Below are 19541 nucleotides of genomic sequence, written 5' to 3'. Positions count from 1 at the left end.
TGCATCGATTCTGTGTTCTGAACACATCGGTGCAATGAAAGGTGTAGGTCTGCCCTCTGAAGGACTAGTCTGGTACCTAAAGAAAGGTGACAACAGGCAACCTTCTACATCTCACAAGGTCACTACTCTTCCCTGCAAATAGGATCAAAAATAGGGCCTACAGTCACTTCAGAAAGGCAAAATGGCTCTCCGTTTTACCTTTCTGAAGTGCCGAGACTAATGTGTTAGCAATAACATTGAGCAAAGGTTCCTAGATCAGCAACGTGGTCAGGAAGAAGGTTGCTTATCAAAACATGCTAACCAGGAACCTAGGGAGCATGTTGCCACAGCCACATGCTGTTGAACATTATTTTCTTCTATGCCTGCATCATTGGCATATCATGCATTAAACTGTTATACTAGAATTGTACGCGTATTGCAACTGAGGAGCGAAGAAAGTGACTACATTGGACTGCAAGAATTCTGTTCATTGTATGCTTTCAATAGTATTGTTTCTGACAGCATTGTTATTGCGATACATTACAAGTTGATTTTATCTATTGTGTACACAGTTTATCTTTAAGTGATTGCCCTACCTGGAGGTTGGCAACCCTAGAATAAAGAGAGTTTGACAGTGGCAGTGGAGCATCCAGATGTAGGTTTCTTATGTACTTTCCTCCCCTTGTGGCTACTATTCCCCCCACTTGCCACTGGAGTGCTGCATTCTTTTTTTTTAAAATGCTGGCTGCTATATCGCTATAGCATTATAATGCTCTAGCAATATTGCAACTATCAATTATCTTCAAAAGCCAGTCAAAAGCCCACTAGTGGCAGAGTAGGGAAAATGGTGGCCCAACAGGGAAATGGTGCCAAGAGGGCTTTTTTTGTAGAAAAAGCCCAGCATGAACTCATTTGCATATTAGGCCACGCACCCTGATGTCAAGCTAGCCAAAACTGCATCCCTGTGTGTTCCTGCTTTTAAAAAGCTCTGGGTGCCACTGTGGGCAAGAGGTTGGAAAAGCACACTTCCCATCCAGGAAGCATGCAAATGCACTTGGATTACATTCTTGCCAGAGACAGCATACCCAAGCAGATCAAAGCAAACTGAAGGACTGTCTAGAAAGCAGATAACTGGAGAAAAACAGCATGTGGAAGGTCATAAGAACATAAGAGAAGCCATGTAGAATCAGGGCAATGGGCCATCCAGTCCATCACTATGTCACACAGTGGCCAAAAAACCAGGTACCATCAGGAGGTCCACCAGTGGGACCAGAACACTAGAAGCCCTCCCACTGTGCCACCCCACCCCCCAAGCAACAAGAATACAGAGCATCACTGCCCCAGACAGAGGGTTCCATCAATACCATGTGGCTAAGAGTCACTGATGGACCTCTGCTCTATATGTTCATCCAATCCCCTCTTGAAGCTGTCTGTGCTGGCAGCCGTCATCACCTCCTGTGGCAGTGAATTCCATGTGTTAATCACCAAAAAACACCACTTGAACTGGGAAGCTGAAACCAAGGGAGAGCAAAATGGTGCTGCTATGGATGCAACCAGACACTCCCTCATGGTGTGCACTGCAAACAGACCAAGGCATGATTGACACAGGCCAGAGTCTCTGCTCTTCCAGTAGGGGGCACAGTTGCTTGTCTTCTCAGGAAGCTAACAAAAGGATTTGCTAAAACCAACTGTGGTTTGCAAAGAGCAGAGATGGAGGAAAGTGTACAGAACAGTCCCAAACTCCATTCTTCTGACCAACCTGGCATTTCAGGTAATGACCATCCTGACACTTTCTTGCTTGGAATCTGGATCACTTTCTCTGCTGTCCAACTTCCATCCTGTGAAAGAAATACATATCATTTATTTATTTATGTTATTTATAGTTCACCTTTTTCACAGGGACTTTAGGCAAGTTACACAGAGTGAGTCAGTACAAATGACAAAACGGGACAATCAGTAACCAATCCATTGGGATTTTAGCAGTCTGGAACCACCAGAAAGAAATGCAGCATGGCATAAGTATTCACACAGCCCATTAAGCAGAACAACAATTACATAAATAGCATTCTACTTGCAGTAGAAAAGACCAAAGCCAATTTCACACTAGGGCTTGCTCTGGGTGGAGAGTCCTTTTGCTCCAGGGGCTTCTCTCCATTTTTGCACAAGTTGCCCTGGAGCTGTGAGTTGATGTGCCATTTTCTTGCGTAGGGTTGCCAAGTCCAATTCAAGAAATATCTGGGGACTTTGGGGGTGGAGCCAGAAGACATTGGGGTGGAGCCATAAGCAAAGTTGTGACAGCACAATTGAACTCTAAGGGGAATTCTGGCCATCACATTTAAAGGAACTGCACACCTTTTAAATGCCTTCCCTGCATTAGAAATAATGAAGGATAGGGACACCTTCTTTTGGGGCTCAAAGAATTGGACCCCCTGGTCCAATCTTTGTGAAACTTGGAGGGCGTTTTGAGGAGAGGCACCAAATGCTATGCTGAAAATTTGGTGCCTCTACCTTAAAAAAACAGCCCCTCCAGAGCCCCAAATACCCCCAGATCAATTCTCCATTATACCCTATGGGAATCGATCTCCATAGGAAATAATGAAGTGCCCAGCAGCTATTTCCCTCCCCCCCCCATTTCTGACTACTCCGAAGTGGGGGAGGGCCTTCTCCCACCTGAAGATTGGCATCTCTACTCACGAGTTGCTGAACTTCCAACTTTTCAAAGTAACACAGAGTAAGGTTCAAGTTTACCTTTCCTATGCAAACAACCTCTGAAAAGATTGTGCAACCATTGTAGGGTCTGGGCTGCTTTCACAATCACTGGGAGCAGCCATGTTGTTCTGCCTGCTTCCCCTGCCCCCATTCAGCCTTAAAGACACAGACACACCATCCCAAGAGGAAGCCTTTCCAAGTGGAGTCAGAAGCCTCCAGAGGTGGAAAGGCACATGGTGGCTGTGGGGGCGGGGCTTCCCCCTGCCAGCCAGCTATCTGGGAGTGGGAAGGAGACTGGGAAAGCGAGAGAACCCCTGCTGGGACCTGGGGATTGGCAAGTCTACTCCCGTGGGAAGCAGAAAACACTTGGAAGAAGATCCTGCTTTCTGCAGAAGAGCGCATGGCAACTTGCAGCTCCGGGGCAACTTGTGTGAAAGAAGCCTCGTGAGCAAAAGGGTTCTCCACCCAGAGCAAACCTTGTGGAAAATCAGTCCAAGAGTCCAGAAGCCCCTTAAAGACCAACAACATTTGAGGCACGGGAGGAGCTTTTGTGAGTCACTTTTCACTTCTTCAAATACAGCTATAAGCAGGCCACAGATTCAGTGGGAGCTCACAGGAGCGCAGCTCCTGAACCTTTCTGAGAGTTCCACCTCCTTGTCCATTGAACAGTATGTGTAGCTACATAACATGATGAGCTCCACCACCTATTTTTCTACAAAACGACTGCTGGCTATAAGGACAGTGATATAAGGACAGATGGACTCACATTCTAGCTGTATCTGAAGAAGTGAGCAGTGACTTATGAAAGTTCTTCCCCTGTCACAAATTTTGCTCGTCTTGAAGGTGCCACTGGACTCTTGCCCTTTTCTACTGCAACAGACAGACTAAAACACGGCTAAGCATCTTGATCCTGCTTTCAATCAGCTCAGCGCAGCAGTACAGACCACAATCTCTAATCACTTTTCCAAGCACGTTTGTAAAACCAAAATGTACCACACAGCCTTATTACCTGTGCAGGAAAGTTTTGCATCGTTTGCAGACAGCCAGAAGAGTGGGAGTTTTCGTGACTTCCTCCTGCAGGCCATTCCACAGGGTGGGAGCCACAACAGAGAAAGCATCTATATGGCAGGGCTTTTTTTTTTTTTGTAGCAGGAACTCCTTTGCATATTAGACCACACACCCCTGATTTAGCCAATCCTCCAAGAGCTTACAGTAGGCCCTGTAATAAAAGCCCTGTGTATGGGAAGTTGTTGATTTCAATGTGAGTGCTGCCTGATACAGAATCAGACCGTTGCCCCATCTAGGCCAGCCTGGCAGCAGCATATGGGGACCTTCCAGCCCCAGAAATGCTGGGGAGGATTAAACATGGGCCTGAACACCCTCTTCTGGGAAGCCAAAAGACCCATTATCCTTGCAGTGGAACTGTGAAGGCCATTTCATTTTATTCGATTTATAGGCCATAGCTGCTGAATGTTTGTTGCCGTCCCCTAAGGCTGAAAAGCACATTTGTCTCTGCTGTGCTGTTGTACTCTGAACATCTTAATCAAACATGCCTTCTCCCTTTTGCTTGTAAGGCAACCATGCAGAGTTCACCATCTTGCAGAGGAGCTGAGGGCAGATGAGGAAGTGAGTTTTGAGCCAGCAGCTCAGGTTTTGCAAAGAAACACACCAGAGCTACTGAGCCAAGCCTGTCTTCCTTCTATTGGCTGAGGCTCCTCCCCCTCCTGGTCTCCTGGGCAGAGAGAGAAAGAACCAGAGCTTCCTTTGCCCAATTCCCTGGATCCCATGGGAGAGATACAAAAAAAAGGCATCTTTAAGACCAACAAGTGCTAATATTTTAAGCATGTTTTAAGCTTTTAAAAAAATCTTTAATTGTGTTTGTCTCTGTCCTTTATAAAGTTTATAACTCTGCTACTAGCCATTATATTTTATGACACACATGGCCCAGCCCAATAAGGTCTCATCTATGTCAGATCCGGCCATTATAACAAATGAGTTTAATACCCTTGCCCTAAATCTTGTTGGCCTCCAAGTTTACAGGGGAGGGGTCCCCAACATTTTCAGGGGACACGTTTTGAATGCTGGCCCAGCTTGGTGTATGCAGCCACAAAATGGCTGACAGAAAATGGCTACTGAAGGAGGCAGAGCCAGCAAAAATATGGCTGCCACAGCTTACTTTCAGTCACACGGTGAAGATGCTTGTGCTGATGTGGCAGCTGTTGCCAAAGCAAGGGTTTTTTAAAACAAAATCTGCAGAGCCAATCAAATCTCCAGTGGCCGATAAGAAACCTTGTTGGGCAAAAGGCCCATCTGACCCCACCCACTTTCTCAACACACTTTCTGGGTGCCAGGAAAGGTGCTCGCAGGCACCACGTTGGGGACCCCAGCTCTATAGGATTTAAAACCTTTGTTATGGGCTAAAGCAAGGGTGGAATTCTAGCAGGAGCTCTTTTGCATATTAGGCCACAACACCTGATGTAGCCAATCCTCCAAGAGCTTACAAGGCTCTTTTTTGTAAACTCTTGGAGGATTGGCTACATCAAGGGGTGTGGCCTAATATGCAAAGGAGCTTCTGCTAGAATTCCACCCCTGGGCTAAAGACCATGAAAAGATCAGCAGTGAACTCCTCAGTGCTGGTGACCTTGGGTAACTGGGACTGTCCACCACCACCATCTCTGCTTCAGTCATAGGCTTCCCAACCCTCCTGCCCTGGCGGGGGACCCCAGGATTTCCAGCCTCTTCCCCCCGCCCCCCAAAAAAACAGAAGCGGGGGGAGGAGGGGGAAATGGCGCCAAGGAGCGTGGCAAGCTGTCCCATCTCGGAGCGGGCAACGCCGCTACGTAGCTGCCGCCTCTTCTCCGTAGCTGCTCCTCCGAGATGGGCTCAGCCTGAGCCCATCTCGGAGGAGCAGCTACGGAGAAGAGGCGGCAGCGCAGCGGTGGCGTCGCCCGCTCCGCACCGCCTCTGAGATAAAATCAGAGAAGGGGAGGCTGGAGGCAGGCCAGGAGCGTGGCGAGCTGCGAATCTGGGTCCTTCTAGGACCCGGACTCGTGGCTCGCCATGCTCCTGGCCTGCCTCCACCCTCCCCTTCTCTGATTTCACCTCAGAGGCAGGAGCGAGAAAAAGAGGGCCCCAGCGAACACAGAGCGCCAGATGAGAGAGAGAGAGAGAGAAGGAGAATTAATTGCAATTTGCTCAGAGACGCTCAGAGGGGTCTCTGAGTTAATTAAAATTAATTCTTCCGCTGTGCCAATCCTCTCTTGTTTTTTTGCCAAATTTGCAAGGGCTGACAGGAGCCAGGTAAAACTGCTGCTTGGGCTGAGGCCAGCGACCTCCCTGCTTGACGTCTTCTTCTTTTAGCCGCTCTCTGGAGCACATTAGTCCCCAGACACAGCGGCTTCTCTGCAACTGGTTTTGCTGGCTGCCCATTTGGAGCCCGGGGCTGGAAAGTCACCTGATGGGAAGCTGACTAGGATTGCTGAGTCCAAATCAAGAAATATCTGGGAACTTTGAGGGTGGAGGCAGGAGACTTTGGGGGTGGAGCCAGGAGCAAGGATGTGGCAAGCACAAGAGTTCTGGCCATCACATTTAAAGGGGACCACACAATAAAGCTGCAGTACTGCAGCTGGAGCCCTCTGCTCACAACCTGAGTTCGATCCCAGCGGAAGCTGGTTCAGGTAGCCGGTTCCAGTTTGACTCAGCCTTCCATCCTTCTGAGGTCAGTAAAATGTGTCCCCAGCTTGCTGGGGGGAAAGAAATCAGAGAAGGGGAGGGTGGAGGGAAGGAAGGCATTTAAAAAGTTGTGAGGTCCCTTAATTGTGATGGACAGAACTCCCTTGGGAGTTCAATTGTGCTTGTCACACCCTTGCTCCTAGCTCCAGCCCAGAGTCTCCTGGCTCCACCCCGAAAGTCTCCTGGCTCCACCCCCAAAGTCCCCAGATATTTCTGGAATTGGACTTGGCAACCCTATTCAGGCAAGAAATCTCAACTGGCCATTTTCTTATTACTGTTCATAAACAGTTGCTGATGTTCACCTGTGTCTTGTAGAAGTGCATGATGATGCCCGAGATTCCACAGATCACCATTCCATGTGCAGCATCGGGGTTGTGCAGGAACCGGACTGCAACGGGGGTGGAATCCTCCCCTAAATCAATCGACTCGAGAAGGCAGTGGGTGGTCCAGTCCCAGACGTTCAAGCGACGACCATAGCGTCCTGAAGGTGGACGGAGGAGGAGGAGGAGAAATTTGATTTATATCCCGCCCTATACGCTGAATCTCAGGGTCTCAGAGCAGTCACAATCTCCTTTACCTCCCCCCACCCACAACAGACACCCTGTGAGGTGCGTGGGTCTGAGAGAGCTCTTACAGCAGCTGCCCTTTCAAGGATAATTCATGAGAGAGCTATGGCTGACCCAAGGCCATTCCAGCAGCTGCAAATGGAGAAGTGGGGAATCAAACCCGGTTCCCCCAGATAAGGGTCCACGCACTTAACCATTGCACCAAACTGGCTCGCATAGAAGGAAAATAAAATCAGACAGCCTGTGAGCGACTGTGAATCCACTGGTGGTAAGAGGCTTCTGGTCACTGAGAAACCATTCAAGCCATGGTACAGACATCCTGGTCCAGAAACCTCCTGGTCCTAAGAAGCCTTAAATATGTCTCCATGTGCCAATTATGGCCATCTGAACAGCCAAGACTTTGCCAGGGTTTGCTCTATGATCAGCAGCCACAGAGGACCAGACAGGCTTGAAGAAACTGAAGCTTAATCTGGATAAAAGGGAAGTAAGGTGGATTAGAGGGGGAAAGATCTTGGGGTAGTAGTAGATAGCTCAAGGAAAATGTCAACCCATGTGCTGCCGCCACCCCCACCCCCCCAAAGGGCAATCCAGCCCCCAGAGGTCCTGGCCCTCCTCATCCTAATGCTGGTAAGAGGTGCCTTCCTGTCTGCCACCTGCCTGCCTGACTCCACAGCTGAGTGCCGGGACAAAGGCTGCCCCCGCCCCCCGCCGGGATCCTGCACAGGAGCCAAGTGATCCCATATTCTTATATGGAGCAAAGGTCCATTAGTGGCTATTAGCCACAATGTATAGATGGAACACTATGTCTGAGGCAGTGATGCTCTGTTTTCTTGGTGCTTGAGAGGGGAACAGTGGGAGGACTTCTGGAGTTCTGACCCCACTGGTGGACCTCCTGATGGCACCTGGGTTTTTGCTGCTGTGTGCCACAGTGTGTTGGACTGGATGGGCCATTGGCCTGATCAAAGATGGCTTCTCTTACATTCTTATGTCTACTTACATATGTCTCCATGTGCCAATTATGGCCATCTGTTGGCTTTCGCACTGCTTAGGGTGGCCTGTCTGTCATTGCCCAGAGCCCAGGTCCTTTCCATCACAGCTCTGGCTCTGTGGAACAGGTTTCCCAAATAGTTGTGGGGTCCCCCTCCTTGGAGATCTTCACAAGACCTGCCTGTTTGCCTGGGCTTTTGAGGGGATTTGAACTGGCAGATGTGTTTAAGGGTGGGATGGGAGAGATTTGGAGGTTTGTTATTTTATTCCGTTTAACTGTTTTCATAAGCTACTTTGAACCACAAGGAAAAGTAGGATATAAATGTCTTAATAAACAAGATGAACAAAACCCAGCATATTTTTAATGTTTTATTTATAAGTATAATTCATAAGTATATTATGTAAAGTCCAATAGTTTTTAACCAGCCTAAACGGATGCTCGTAAACAGGGGTGGAATTCTAGCAGGAGCTCCTTTGCATATTAGGCCGCACACCCCTGATGTAGCCAATCCTCCTAGTGCTTACAAAGCTCTTTTCTGTAAGCTCTTAGAGGATTGGCTACATCTGGGGTGTGTGGCCTAATATGCAAAGGAGCTCCTGCTAGAATTCCATCCCTGCTCGTAAAACAGTTTTCAGGCTAGAAGCAGATAATAAAAATGGTTTCAAAAGATGAAACCCTACAGGAAAAATAAATGTTTTGCAATGCAGTTTTGGTGTTTAGTTAAGAGTAGTTTTGTTTGAATGACTCATCCCTTGTTCCAGAACGGTGTAAGCTGTTCTGTGTCGCATTGGAGAGAAAGGCAAAATATAGACACAGAGCCACTGGAGGTGGTGCGAGAACCATAAGAGAAGCCATGTTGGATCAGGCCAGTAGCCCATCTAGACCAACACTCTGTGTCACACAGTGGCCAAAGCCCAGGTGAATTTCCTGCATTGTGCTGAGGGGTTGACTAGATGACCCTTGAGTTCCCTTCCAGCTCTATATTTCTATTTCTGGAAATAAACAAATATATAAATAAATGCATTCCCTTGTAGTCAAGCCTTACCTTTCCCCAGGTCAGTTGGATTGAGCCCGGAGACAAAGAATTTTGGAATCCCCCATTCACCGCTCATCATGACATTGTGTCTTGGCTGGTACCAGAAATCACCACCTTGAGGGGCTGCTTGAGTGGGTCTCTCCCAGTTCCCCTTCACTTCAAATGTCTCCGCATCCAGAAGGACAAAACCACCTGGCAGAAGAACAAATTCCCTGTTCAAGACATGCACCCCATCCTGAACTCCTTGCTCAAGGGGTGGGATGAAAATGAAATCGAAGGGATCCAAAACAAATTAAGTGATGAATCTGTTCACTGAATCAATTTAAGAGGTGCTCCCAAAACAACCAAGATCAACGCCCTGATTAAAATCGTTTATACTTAAAAATTAAGTGCATGTGCTCAGGGCTGTCAAGTTGTTTCCAACTTATGATGACTCTATGAACTGATGCCCTCCAAAATGTCCTGTCATTAACAGCCTTGCTTAGGTCTTGCAAACTGAAGACTGTGACTTCCCTGATTGCATGAATCCATTTCAACAATCCATCTCAATTTAAGCAGCAAGCATGAATTAAGTTGCGAGCAAATTCAGCAGCGAGTGCTTTCCTGGAATAAGAGCTGCCCTCAATTCCCATGCACTTGCATGCATCCTTTGGAAACCAAAGGTTGGATCTGACTACACCAGGGATCCTCTTTTGAGACTGCAGGCACCTTTGGAATTCTGACACAAGGTGATGAGTGCAGACACAAAATGGCTGTCCCAGGAGGTACAGCTGGCCACAGAATGGCTCTGGCCGCTTATCTTCATCAGAACATAACAGAAGCCATGTTGGAACAGGCCATCCAGTCCAACACTACTTGTGTCACACAGTGGCCACCCAAGGCCCATCCAGAGGTCCACCAGTGGGGTCAGAACTCCAGAAGCCCTCCTGCTGTTCCCCCCAATCGCCAAAAAGACAGAGCATCACTGCCCAAGACAGAGTATTCCATCTATACTTTATGGCTAATAGCCGTTCACAGCACTCTGCTCTTAAGAACATAAAAGAGGAGCCTTGTTGGATCAACCAATGGCCCATCCGGTCCAACACTCTGGGTCACACAGTAGCCAAACCTCAGGGGCCAACAGGAAGTCCCCAAGTGGGGCCAGAACTCCAGAATCCCTCCCACAATTGCCCCCCAAGCCCCAAGAACACAGAGCATCACTGCCCAAGATAGAGTGCTCTGTCTATCCATTGTGGCAAAGACCCCTGACCTGGATAGCCCAGGCAAGCCCAGTCTCATCACATCTCAGAAGCTAAGCAAGGCTGACCCTGTTGAGAACTTGGATTGGTGACCGCCAAGGAATACCAGGAGCAAGGGGCAGTGGCAGGTCATAGAAAGCCACCTCTCTGAAATGTCCAAGCCCCACAATAGGTCACCAAAAGTCATCCATGACTTCCATGCGCACACGCACACACATTTGAAAAAATAATTCCCAATAGTCATTCAGAAGCCTAGCTGAGCCTTCACTTCCTAAAAGCACTTGGCAGGCTCCAGAAAAGGTCTCAGGGGGCACTATGGCACCCACAGGCACCATGTTGGAGACCCCTGGTCCAGACCACCCTTAGCCAGGATTCCCTGTGGGAAGCCATACCATGAAATACCTTTTCCGTTGCCACGCGGGTCCCCAATAGCACTGATCATGACTTCCCCGCTGCCCAGGCAGTGAGAGGTGTGCAGAAAAGCCAAATCACATTTCTGGAAAACTTCTTTCGGTTCAATCACCTGCAGAAGTGAAGGAAAGCACATTTGCAATGAAGTCACAATGAAGTTGAACTGTTTCCCTCCCGTAATCGAGGAGCCTGAAACCAGGCAGGGCTTTTTGTTGTAGGAAAAGCCCAGCAGGAATCATTTGCATACTAGGCCACACCCCCAGATACCAAACCAGCCAGAACTGCATTCCTGTGTGTTCCTGCTCAAAAAAAGCCCTGGTTCCAAGGGGCAGCCATGTTGGTCTGCAGAAGAAGACCTAGATTTCAATCCAGCGGCACCTTAAAGATCAACAAGATTTTCAGGGGATGAGCTTTCAAGAGCCAAAACTCCCCTCAGATCTATCAGTATCCGACAAATATGAAGGCTTAACTCTCAAAAACTCACACCCTGAAAATCGTGTTCCTTTCTAAGGACTTGAAATTCAGCGAGATCATAAACTGAACTTCGGGATTGCCAGGAGACATTGTTTTGCCCCAGCTGGAGAAGTCAAATGTCACACCCAGAGGCACACAGGTGAACTGCGGGGGTGGCGGGGGAGGAAGAGGAGGACAAATCAAATGCATAATTATAGGATGGGGGAGGCTTGTCTTGGCAATAGTATGTGTGAAAAGGAACTGGGGTTTTTTGTGGATCATATCCTGAACATGAGTCAGCAGTGTAATGTGGTAGCTAAAGAGGCAAATGCCATTTTGGGCTGTATCAACAGAAACAGGGCTGTTGCCTAGGAGTAGGCCAAGTAGGCAGCCGCCAAGGACACCACCTGGTCTACAGGGGCACCACCAGGTCCCCCCTGCCACCGTACTCACCTTCCCAGATCTGCTCAGACCTGGGACGCCGGGAGCAGAGGGTCAGCGTGTGCTCTCCTCCGAGCCCACTTTGAAGGCAGGTTCAGAAGAGAGAACACACTGACAAGCTGCTCCACCAGTACAAGCTTTTGTTGGTCTGGGGACTACTGCAAGTGGTTCTTCTTGGGGCTACCCTGGAAGATTGTTCAGAGGCTGCAGTTAAGTATATAACACAGCATCTAGACTGCTGGTTTCTTACGAGCCCAGATAAATGCTGATTGCCACTTTGGGGTCAATTTGGCAAGGGATCCTGGAGATTTTCTGCAATCTGGGCATGGAATAGGAGTCACTGAGGTGTGGGGGGAGGCATTTGTGAATTTCCTGCATTGTGCAAGGGGTTGGACTAGATGATTCTGGAGGTCCCTTCCAACTCTTATGGTTCTATGATCCTAGGATGACTGGCCCAAGGTTACCCAGCCAGCTTCCACAGCAGGGTGGTGATTCAAACCTGGGATCTCACAATCCTAATCTGGCCCTTTAGCCACTACACTGCACCAGCTCTAGATGCCATCGCTTACTGATTCCAACAGCCCAATGCCAAACTTTCTGCAGCCCTCCCCAAACCCCATCTCCTCCTCAAGTCCCCCCCCCCCCTTCCCAGGGCTCATTTGTGCTGCTCCAATAAAGTCATACTGTGTGGAGCCTGGGAGCTCTCTGGTCAGTCCCTGTGTCCACCACGTAAATGCGAGCGGAGCCGATGCAAGGAAGTATCAGTCTGTTCCGCTTCTTGGTGGTATCCCCGAAACAGCTGCTGCAGGCATTCCACCCGGTGTGGTGGAGTTCATCTTCGATGTAAGGCATGGGCAGGCGGTGGATCACCTGTGGAGGAAGGCAGGAAGTTAGCTGCTCTCCAATTCAAGTCTTTGAAGGACTGTCCCTAAGAGGAGAGCAGGGAGCTGTTCCTGTTGGCAGCAGAGGAGAGAACTCACAATCAGCAGTGTTCCCTTTAAGCTGAGTTAGTGTGAGCTAGCTCACATTTTTTTTAGCCTCCAGCTCACACATTTTTGCCTTAGCTCAGGAAAAATGGACCCAGAGCAAACTAATTTATGCAGTAGCTCACAACTTTAATGCCAGTAGCTCACAAAATAGAATTTTTGCTCACGACCCCACAGCTCAGAGGGAACTCAAGGGTTTAAATTAAGGGCAGGAAGGTTTCGGCTGGATATTAGGCAAAACTTCCTAACAGTGAGTTGTTCAACTGTGGCATCAGCTAACTCAGGACGTGGTGAGCTTCCCCTCACTGGCAGTCTTGAAGCCACAGCTGGGCAAACGCTTGTCAGGGATGCTCTCAGCCGATCCTGCATCGAACAGGTAGTTAGACTAGATGGCCTCTATGGCCCCTTTCAACTCTGAGTGATTTTATAATTCAATCTAGGGGTCCCCAACATGGTGCCTTTGGGCATGATAGTACCTGCCAACACTGGTGCCCACCAAGTGTTTTCAGAAGGTTGGCAGATCTAGGTAGGGATTTTGCCCAGCAAGGTTTCTGACACTGCTGGAGACTTAATCCACTACAGATTTGTGAAAACATTGCTTGGGCAGCAGCTGCCTCCACAGCACAAGGGTCTTCACTGTGCGGCTGAAGATGTACTGCGGCAGCCATTTTGTGACTGTGTCTGCCCCTCACACATACTGTGTCAGAATTCCAAAGGTGCCTGCGGGATCAAACAGGTTGGGGACCCCTGATCCAATCAGATTCATCAGGTCCATGAAGCTCAGCACTGGAGCTCTCAGGGGCTCTCGGGGTGGGGGGGGAGGAGGGTCTTGGGCAGAAAAATACTTTTCTAATGCCTATTATCTGAGGGCCTAAACAGACAGGACAAAGGTCACCCAATTGGCTCTGTCCATAAAATGAAAACTTGTTGGCAGGGGTGCAGGGAAGATGGCCATCTGATAGCAATGCTGATTCTGTGAACTTTGGCAGATAGATTCAAGTGGGCAGCCGTGTTGGTCTGAAGCAGTAGAACAAAGTAGGAGTCTTAAAGGTCTTAAAGATGCTTCTGGACTCCTACTTAGGCAGATGAAGAGAGGGAGGGCAGGAAGGGCTGCATCAATGCTTCGTTCTCGAGTCCCTTTCTTACACGCCCAGGGAAATGCTGCTCGCCACTTTGAGATCAGGAACCAATTTTTTTCTCCAGGCGAGTTTGGCCAGGCATCCTGAAAGGGTTTTGGGGTGGGGTTTTTTTTTTGCCATTTTCTGGATGTGGAGCAATGGTCACTGAGGGTGTGGGAGTAGATATTTGTGAATTTCCTGCATTGTGCAGGTGGTTGGACCCTGGGGGTCCCTTCCAACTCTATGATTCCATGAAGGGAGAAGAGGCTTAACCCTTCAACCTCTGCTCTGTTTTGCTATTCAAAACTGGACTTACACGCCCAGGGAAATGCTGATAGCCACTTTGGGGCCAGTCAGCAATTTTTCTCCAGGCAAGTTTGGCAAGGGATCTTCTGGGTATGTAGCAGGGTCACTGGGGATGTATGTATGGGGGGAGGTATTTGTGAAGTTCCTACATTGTGCAGGGGGTTGGACTAGATGACCCTTGGAGGTCCCTTCCAACTCTCTGATTCTATGACTTTGTGCTTTCTTCTTAGCAGGTCAGAGGGAGCAACACAGGTTTTGAAAGGACATGGCTTTTTTCTCATTCAAATTGATAATGAAGCAAGGAAGACATTCTGAAGAGCACAACCGAATGGAATTTGAAGGGTTAAGCCCTCTCTCCCTTACTTGCAGGTCACCGTGGCAAACTGAGGCTGCATAGTTTGCCCTTCATGACACAACAAGATCTGTCTGAGGCCTCCTGGCCTTTTAACTGGAGGTGTCAAGGACTGAATCAGGGACCTGCCACATGCAAAAGCAGGTTCTCCACCACTTAAACATAGCAGCAAGATGCTGATAAGACAATGGATTGCAAACAAAGGTAGCTGTGGTCTGATTATGCCGTACACAGCCGTGGGCAGAGTCATGCTAATTTTCTTTTTTCTCTCTTATCCAGTCCACTGACACTGCAACTATCAAAACACCCCGCCTGGCGTTACAAGCTTGGATGATTCTTGACAAGTTCAGGGCTGTTTCTGGGTATGTCACATTGCTCAGTCTGCAGAGCCAGCAATGCTACCTGTACCTTTAGGGGTTCATCTTGGTTTGGAAGGGACGCTGCTGAAAATCTTATTAAGTATTTCACAAAATTAACACAAAAGCTGCCACTGGGAGGTTGTAAGCGTGCAGCTGCAGGCCACCTGGGCAATTTTCTTAACTTGATTAAACTGCTCTTGCTTCCCAAGAAGGCTTTTATTTGTTTCTTTCTTAGAAATGGGTTTTCATGGCCTCCTCTGAATGTTGCTCATGGGCTAAAGAGAGAGTGGAAATCAGCCTCAAATCAAAGATACATTCTGAAAAGTTGGCTTTTTTCATTCGCTTTTTCAACTGACCCAATTACATTGGTAATGTGTAGGACAGATTACTACAACACACTGTGGGAGGGAGCTGCCCTTGAAGATAATTTAGAAATTACAGATTTTGTATGTATGTGTGCATATCATCAAGTCACACCAATCTATGGCAACCCTGCAGGGCTTTCAAGGGAAGAGACATTCAGAGACGGTTTGCCATTGCCTGCCTCCGCATTATACCCTTGGACATCTTTGGTGGTCTCCCATCCAAATACTGCCTGGAGCTGACCGTGCTTAGATCTGAGATCTGATGAGATTAAGCTAGCCTGGGCAAACCAGCTGAAGGCAAGATATGTTTAGAGGTGGTTTGCCATTCTGTGGCTCTGTGTAGCAACCCTGGACTTCCTTTGTGCAGGGCTGGATCTAGGGGGCGGGGCAGAGGGAGTGCTTGCCCCGGGTGCCAACAGAGGGAGGGTGCCAAATTGGGTATGGAGTCCATTGTATTCTATGGGACCATAAAACAGAATGGCCCATAAGGGGGCATCATTTTTTAATTTTGCCCCCCCCTCAAAAATATGTAGATCCGGTCCTGCCTTTGTGGTCTCCCATCCAAGTATTAATCAGGGCCAATAACCCTCCTTAGCTTCCAAGATCTGATTAGATTGGTTAATTTGGGCCATCCACATCAAGGCAAGAAATGCACAGAGGTGGTTTCCCATTGCCTGCCTCTGAGTATTAACCCTGAACTTCTCGGGGGGGGGGGGGGGGAGGTCTCCCATCCAAGGACCAACCAGGACCGATCGTGCTTAGCTTCGGAGATCTGATGAGATCAGGCTAGTCTGGACCATCCAGGTCTGGTGCAAAAGTAATCGTCGATATAAAATGCAACAGTGAGAATTGTTACTGGGACATGCCAAAATGAACCAACAAAACCAGTAATAATTTAGTTGTGCTGACTTCCAAGTTGATCTTGGACTCAAAAGATTTTTCAGTTCAGCGCGCCTTACTTTACACTCACTGCACCTCATTTGTCATGTTGTTGCCCATTCACAAAATTCAGAGAAAACTTTCTGTAGTTCTTCACAAACCCTTCCTAAATAATTTGGTATCATCAACAAATTTGTCCAGTGCCCTGCTCATCCACTGTTCCAAATCTTTAAGGAACAAATTCAATCCCTGGCATCTCCAAAAAAGGGTCTAGGCAAATTGGTGTGGAAAACCTCAGCTTGAGACCCTGGAGAGCCGCTGCCAGTCTGAGAAGACAATACTGACTTTGATGGACCAAGGGTCTGATTCAGTATAAGGCAGCTTCATATGTTCATATGTTCAATACCACCAGTCCCAAAACCAATCCTTGTGGGATTTCATTGCTCACTTTCCTCCATTGCATGAACTGTCCATGTATTCCTTCTCTCTGCTTCCTGTTACTTAACAAAATTTTTATCCATAGGATAAAGCTAAAGGTTATTTAGGAGTCTTTGGTTAAGGAACTGGTCCAAGTAAAAAAAAAAAAAATCTGTAGAGCTAGTTTGGTGTAGTGTTTAAGTGCACGGACTCTTATATGGGAGAACCGGGTTTGATTCCCCACTCCTCCACTTGCACCTGCTGGAATGGCCTTGGGTCAGCCATAGCTCTCACAGGAGTTGCCCTTGAAAAGGCAGCTACTGTAAAAGCTCTCTCAGCCCCACCTACCTCATGGGGTGTCTGTTGTGGGGTGGGGGGGGGGAGGTAAAGGAGATTGTGACCGCTCTGAGACTCTGAGATTCAGAGGGCAGGATATAAATCCAATATCTTCTTCTTCTAGTTAGATCACCTTTATCCACATACTTTTAAAAAGATCTCCAAATGTTCATGAGGCCAGACTTCCCTTTGCAGAAGCCATGCTATTTTTCCTTCAGCAGATTTTGTTCCTCTATGTGATTAACAATACTATATTTAATAACTAATTTATTTGGAAAAAGATGTTAAGCTATATTTCCAGGATTGCAGCCATTTTCTGCAGGGGAACTGAACTCTGTCTTCTGGAGATTATTTGGAATTCTTAGAGCTCTCCAGACCCCACCTGGAGGCTGGCAGCACTACAAATTTCACTCCTTTATCATCCAAGGGCTCTACCACCTCCCAAGCTGATGTTCTGACCTATATTCTTGGTATTATTCTTAATGCTTTGCTCCTCACATTTTCTTTTTGCTCTCCATACAGGGCCTTTTTTTAACAGAAACGCACAGGAACACAGTTTCAGCTGGCTTGATGTCAGGGGTGTGTGTCCTAATATGCAAATGAGTACCTGCTGGGCTTTTTCTACAAAAAAGCTCAGTGGAAAACAGTGGTGACATTGGGGGGCATGTCTTAACATGCAAATAAGTTCCTGCTGGGCTTTTTCTACAAAAAAAGCCCTGTCTCCATATATTAGCCCAGAATCTTTCTCTCTTCTCTTCTACTTCCCCTTAGGACTGCCAACACTAAATGGGGAAATTTCTGGTGATTTAGGTGGTGATGCCTAGGGAGGGTGAGGTTTGGGAAGGGGAGAGACCTCAGAGGCAGTGTTCCCTCTACACTGAGGTAGCATGAGCTAGCTCACATATTTATAGCCTCCAGCTCACACATTTTTGACCCCAGAGCACACCAATTTATGCAGTTTTCACAACTTCAATGCCAGTAGCTCACAAAGTAGAATTTTTGCTCACAAGACTCTGCAGCTTAGAGAGAGCATTGCTCAGTGATGATCTGATGTCATACAGTCTGCCCTCCAAAGCAGCCATTTCTCCCCCAGGGAACTGATCTCTGCAGTCTGGAGATCAGTTGTAATTCCAGGAGATCTCCAGGTTCCACCTGGAAGCTAGCAATCCTAACTCACTTTCTGTTTTTACCTTGCCACACCAACCACCCTGGCTCCTCATGTGTAACTTAATGAGACCATCTGCTGTCAGCCAATTTGTTGCTTGAGGCCCTTGGATCACGCTCTTGTCTAATTTGCCCTGGGAGGGGTGGCTTGGGAGATGCCAGACACCTTTTAAGAAAGTCTTAAAGCAGCAGAATCAAAAGGCTGGCCTCAGGAGATGGTACAAGGGCTCAGTGCCAAGGGGAAAAAGAGCATCTTGTCAGAGCCTTGGAGCTCTGATGGGAATCTCAAAACCTCTCAGAGTTCCATGGATCTGCTCTCATCTGGGACAGTCCAAGGCTATGTAAAATCATGACAAATCTCCCCACATCTAGAAAACGGGCAATGGACATAAGAACATCAGAAGAACCCTGCAGAATCAGAACAATAGTCTATCTAGTCCAGCTTCCTGTCTCACTCAGTGGCTACCAGTTTGCCTTGAGGGACAACAACAGGCCATAGAAGACAAGGTCTTCTCCTGAGAAGAACATAAGAAGAGCCATGCTGGATCAGACCAGTGGTCCATCTGGTCCCCCATCGCATCTCACACAGTGGCCAACCAGTTCCTCTGGAGGTCCAACAACAGAGCAAAGAGGCCAAGACCTTCCTCTAATGTTGCCTCCTGGTACTGAGATTCAAAGGATGACTTCATTAGAGCCCAGATGTGGCATTGGCTTTCATAGTTTTGAAGAAGAATCTGATGAATTAGTGTGGATTGGGGCTGTCGATGGATATTGGCTCTGGAAGTCCCACAGAACCTCTGTGTTTTCACTGAGGACTTTCAAAAATTGAGAGCAGTTCACACCAACCCTTTTAGACCTTTTTCGTGATTGCCTCAGGGGCAGCTGGGAGGTCCTTGTTGAGAACAGGGAAATTCCTGTGTTCATTTTTGATGGTGAAAACTGCTTTCAAGTGCAACCAACTTATGGCAACCTCTCATAGGGTTTCCCAGGCAAGAGACAACCTCAGATTACCTCAGTGGTCTCTCATACAAGTACTAACCAGGGCCCACCTTGTTTAGCTTCCAAAATCTGATGAGATTGGGCTATCTTGGACTATCCAGGTCAAGGCCAAAGACATTTAAAGGTGGTTTGCCGTTGCCTGCCTCTGTGTAGCAACCCAGAACTTTATTAATGGTCTCCCATGAAGTCCCATCCAAATACTAGCCAGGGCTGTATTAGCTTTTGAGATTGAATGAGATCAGGAGAGCCTGAGCTATCCAGGTCAGGGCATGGTAATTTCTACCCTCTCTTAATCCATCCCTGGAAACTGAGGGGAAGAACGGCACAGTCAAACATTCCCAAATGAAAAGATCATGGTCAGAACCTTGCAATAAGTTGGAGATTTTGGATCCACGTCTACCGTAGCCAGGTAATCAGGTGCTCGGATGCCGGACCCGGTTAAGATGCAGGTAACGTAGATGAGTTTCTCTTTGGGACCTTGGAAAGCAAAGAGGACATTTAGCAATCAAGCAGTGGGACTGTTAGAAAAGCAACTACAGTGTTCTTGATTCAAGGCCCTCTCTCTCCTATAGGGCTGCCAAGCCCATGGTCCAGGCGAGGCTTCCCCTGCCCAGGAGGTTTCCAATCCTCTGGCCGGTGGGGGGAGCCTCCCCTGACATCGTCAGCATGATGAAGTCACCTGGAAGTGATGTCATCGCACCGGCTAT

General features: G+C 48.0%; 1 protein-coding gene across 1 annotated transcript in view; it reads right to left on the bottom strand.

The window, feature by feature from the left end:
- LOC132571352 (methanethiol oxidase-like) overlaps positions 1–19269 on the bottom strand; it is a 31473-nt gene extending 12204 nt beyond the window's left edge. The window contains exons 1-6 of the mRNA XM_060238156.1: positions 19199–19269; positions 12238–12423; positions 10651–10771; positions 9020–9202; positions 6723–6901; positions 1739–1817 (exon numbers count right to left, since the gene is read on the bottom strand). Of these exons, the coding sequence (XP_060094139.1) occupies positions 1739–1817; positions 6723–6901; positions 9020–9202; positions 10651–10771; positions 12238–12405 (730 nt within the window). The 5' untranslated portion in view covers positions 12406–12423; positions 19199–19269. The remainder of the gene's footprint in view (positions 1–1738; positions 1818–6722; positions 6902–9019; positions 9203–10650; positions 10772–12237; positions 12424–19198) is intronic.
- Between the last annotated feature and the right edge of the window lie 272 nt (positions 19270–19541).

Source organism: Heteronotia binoei, chromosome 5 (assembly GCF_032191835.1).
Source record: "Heteronotia binoei isolate CCM8104 ecotype False Entrance Well chromosome 5, APGP_CSIRO_Hbin_v1, whole genome shotgun sequence".
NCBI classification, from domain to species: domain Eukaryota; kingdom Metazoa; phylum Chordata; class Lepidosauria; order Squamata; family Gekkonidae; genus Heteronotia; species Heteronotia binoei.
Note: the sequence above shows the minus strand (reverse complement) of the source record. Positions and strands in the feature narration are given on the sequence as shown.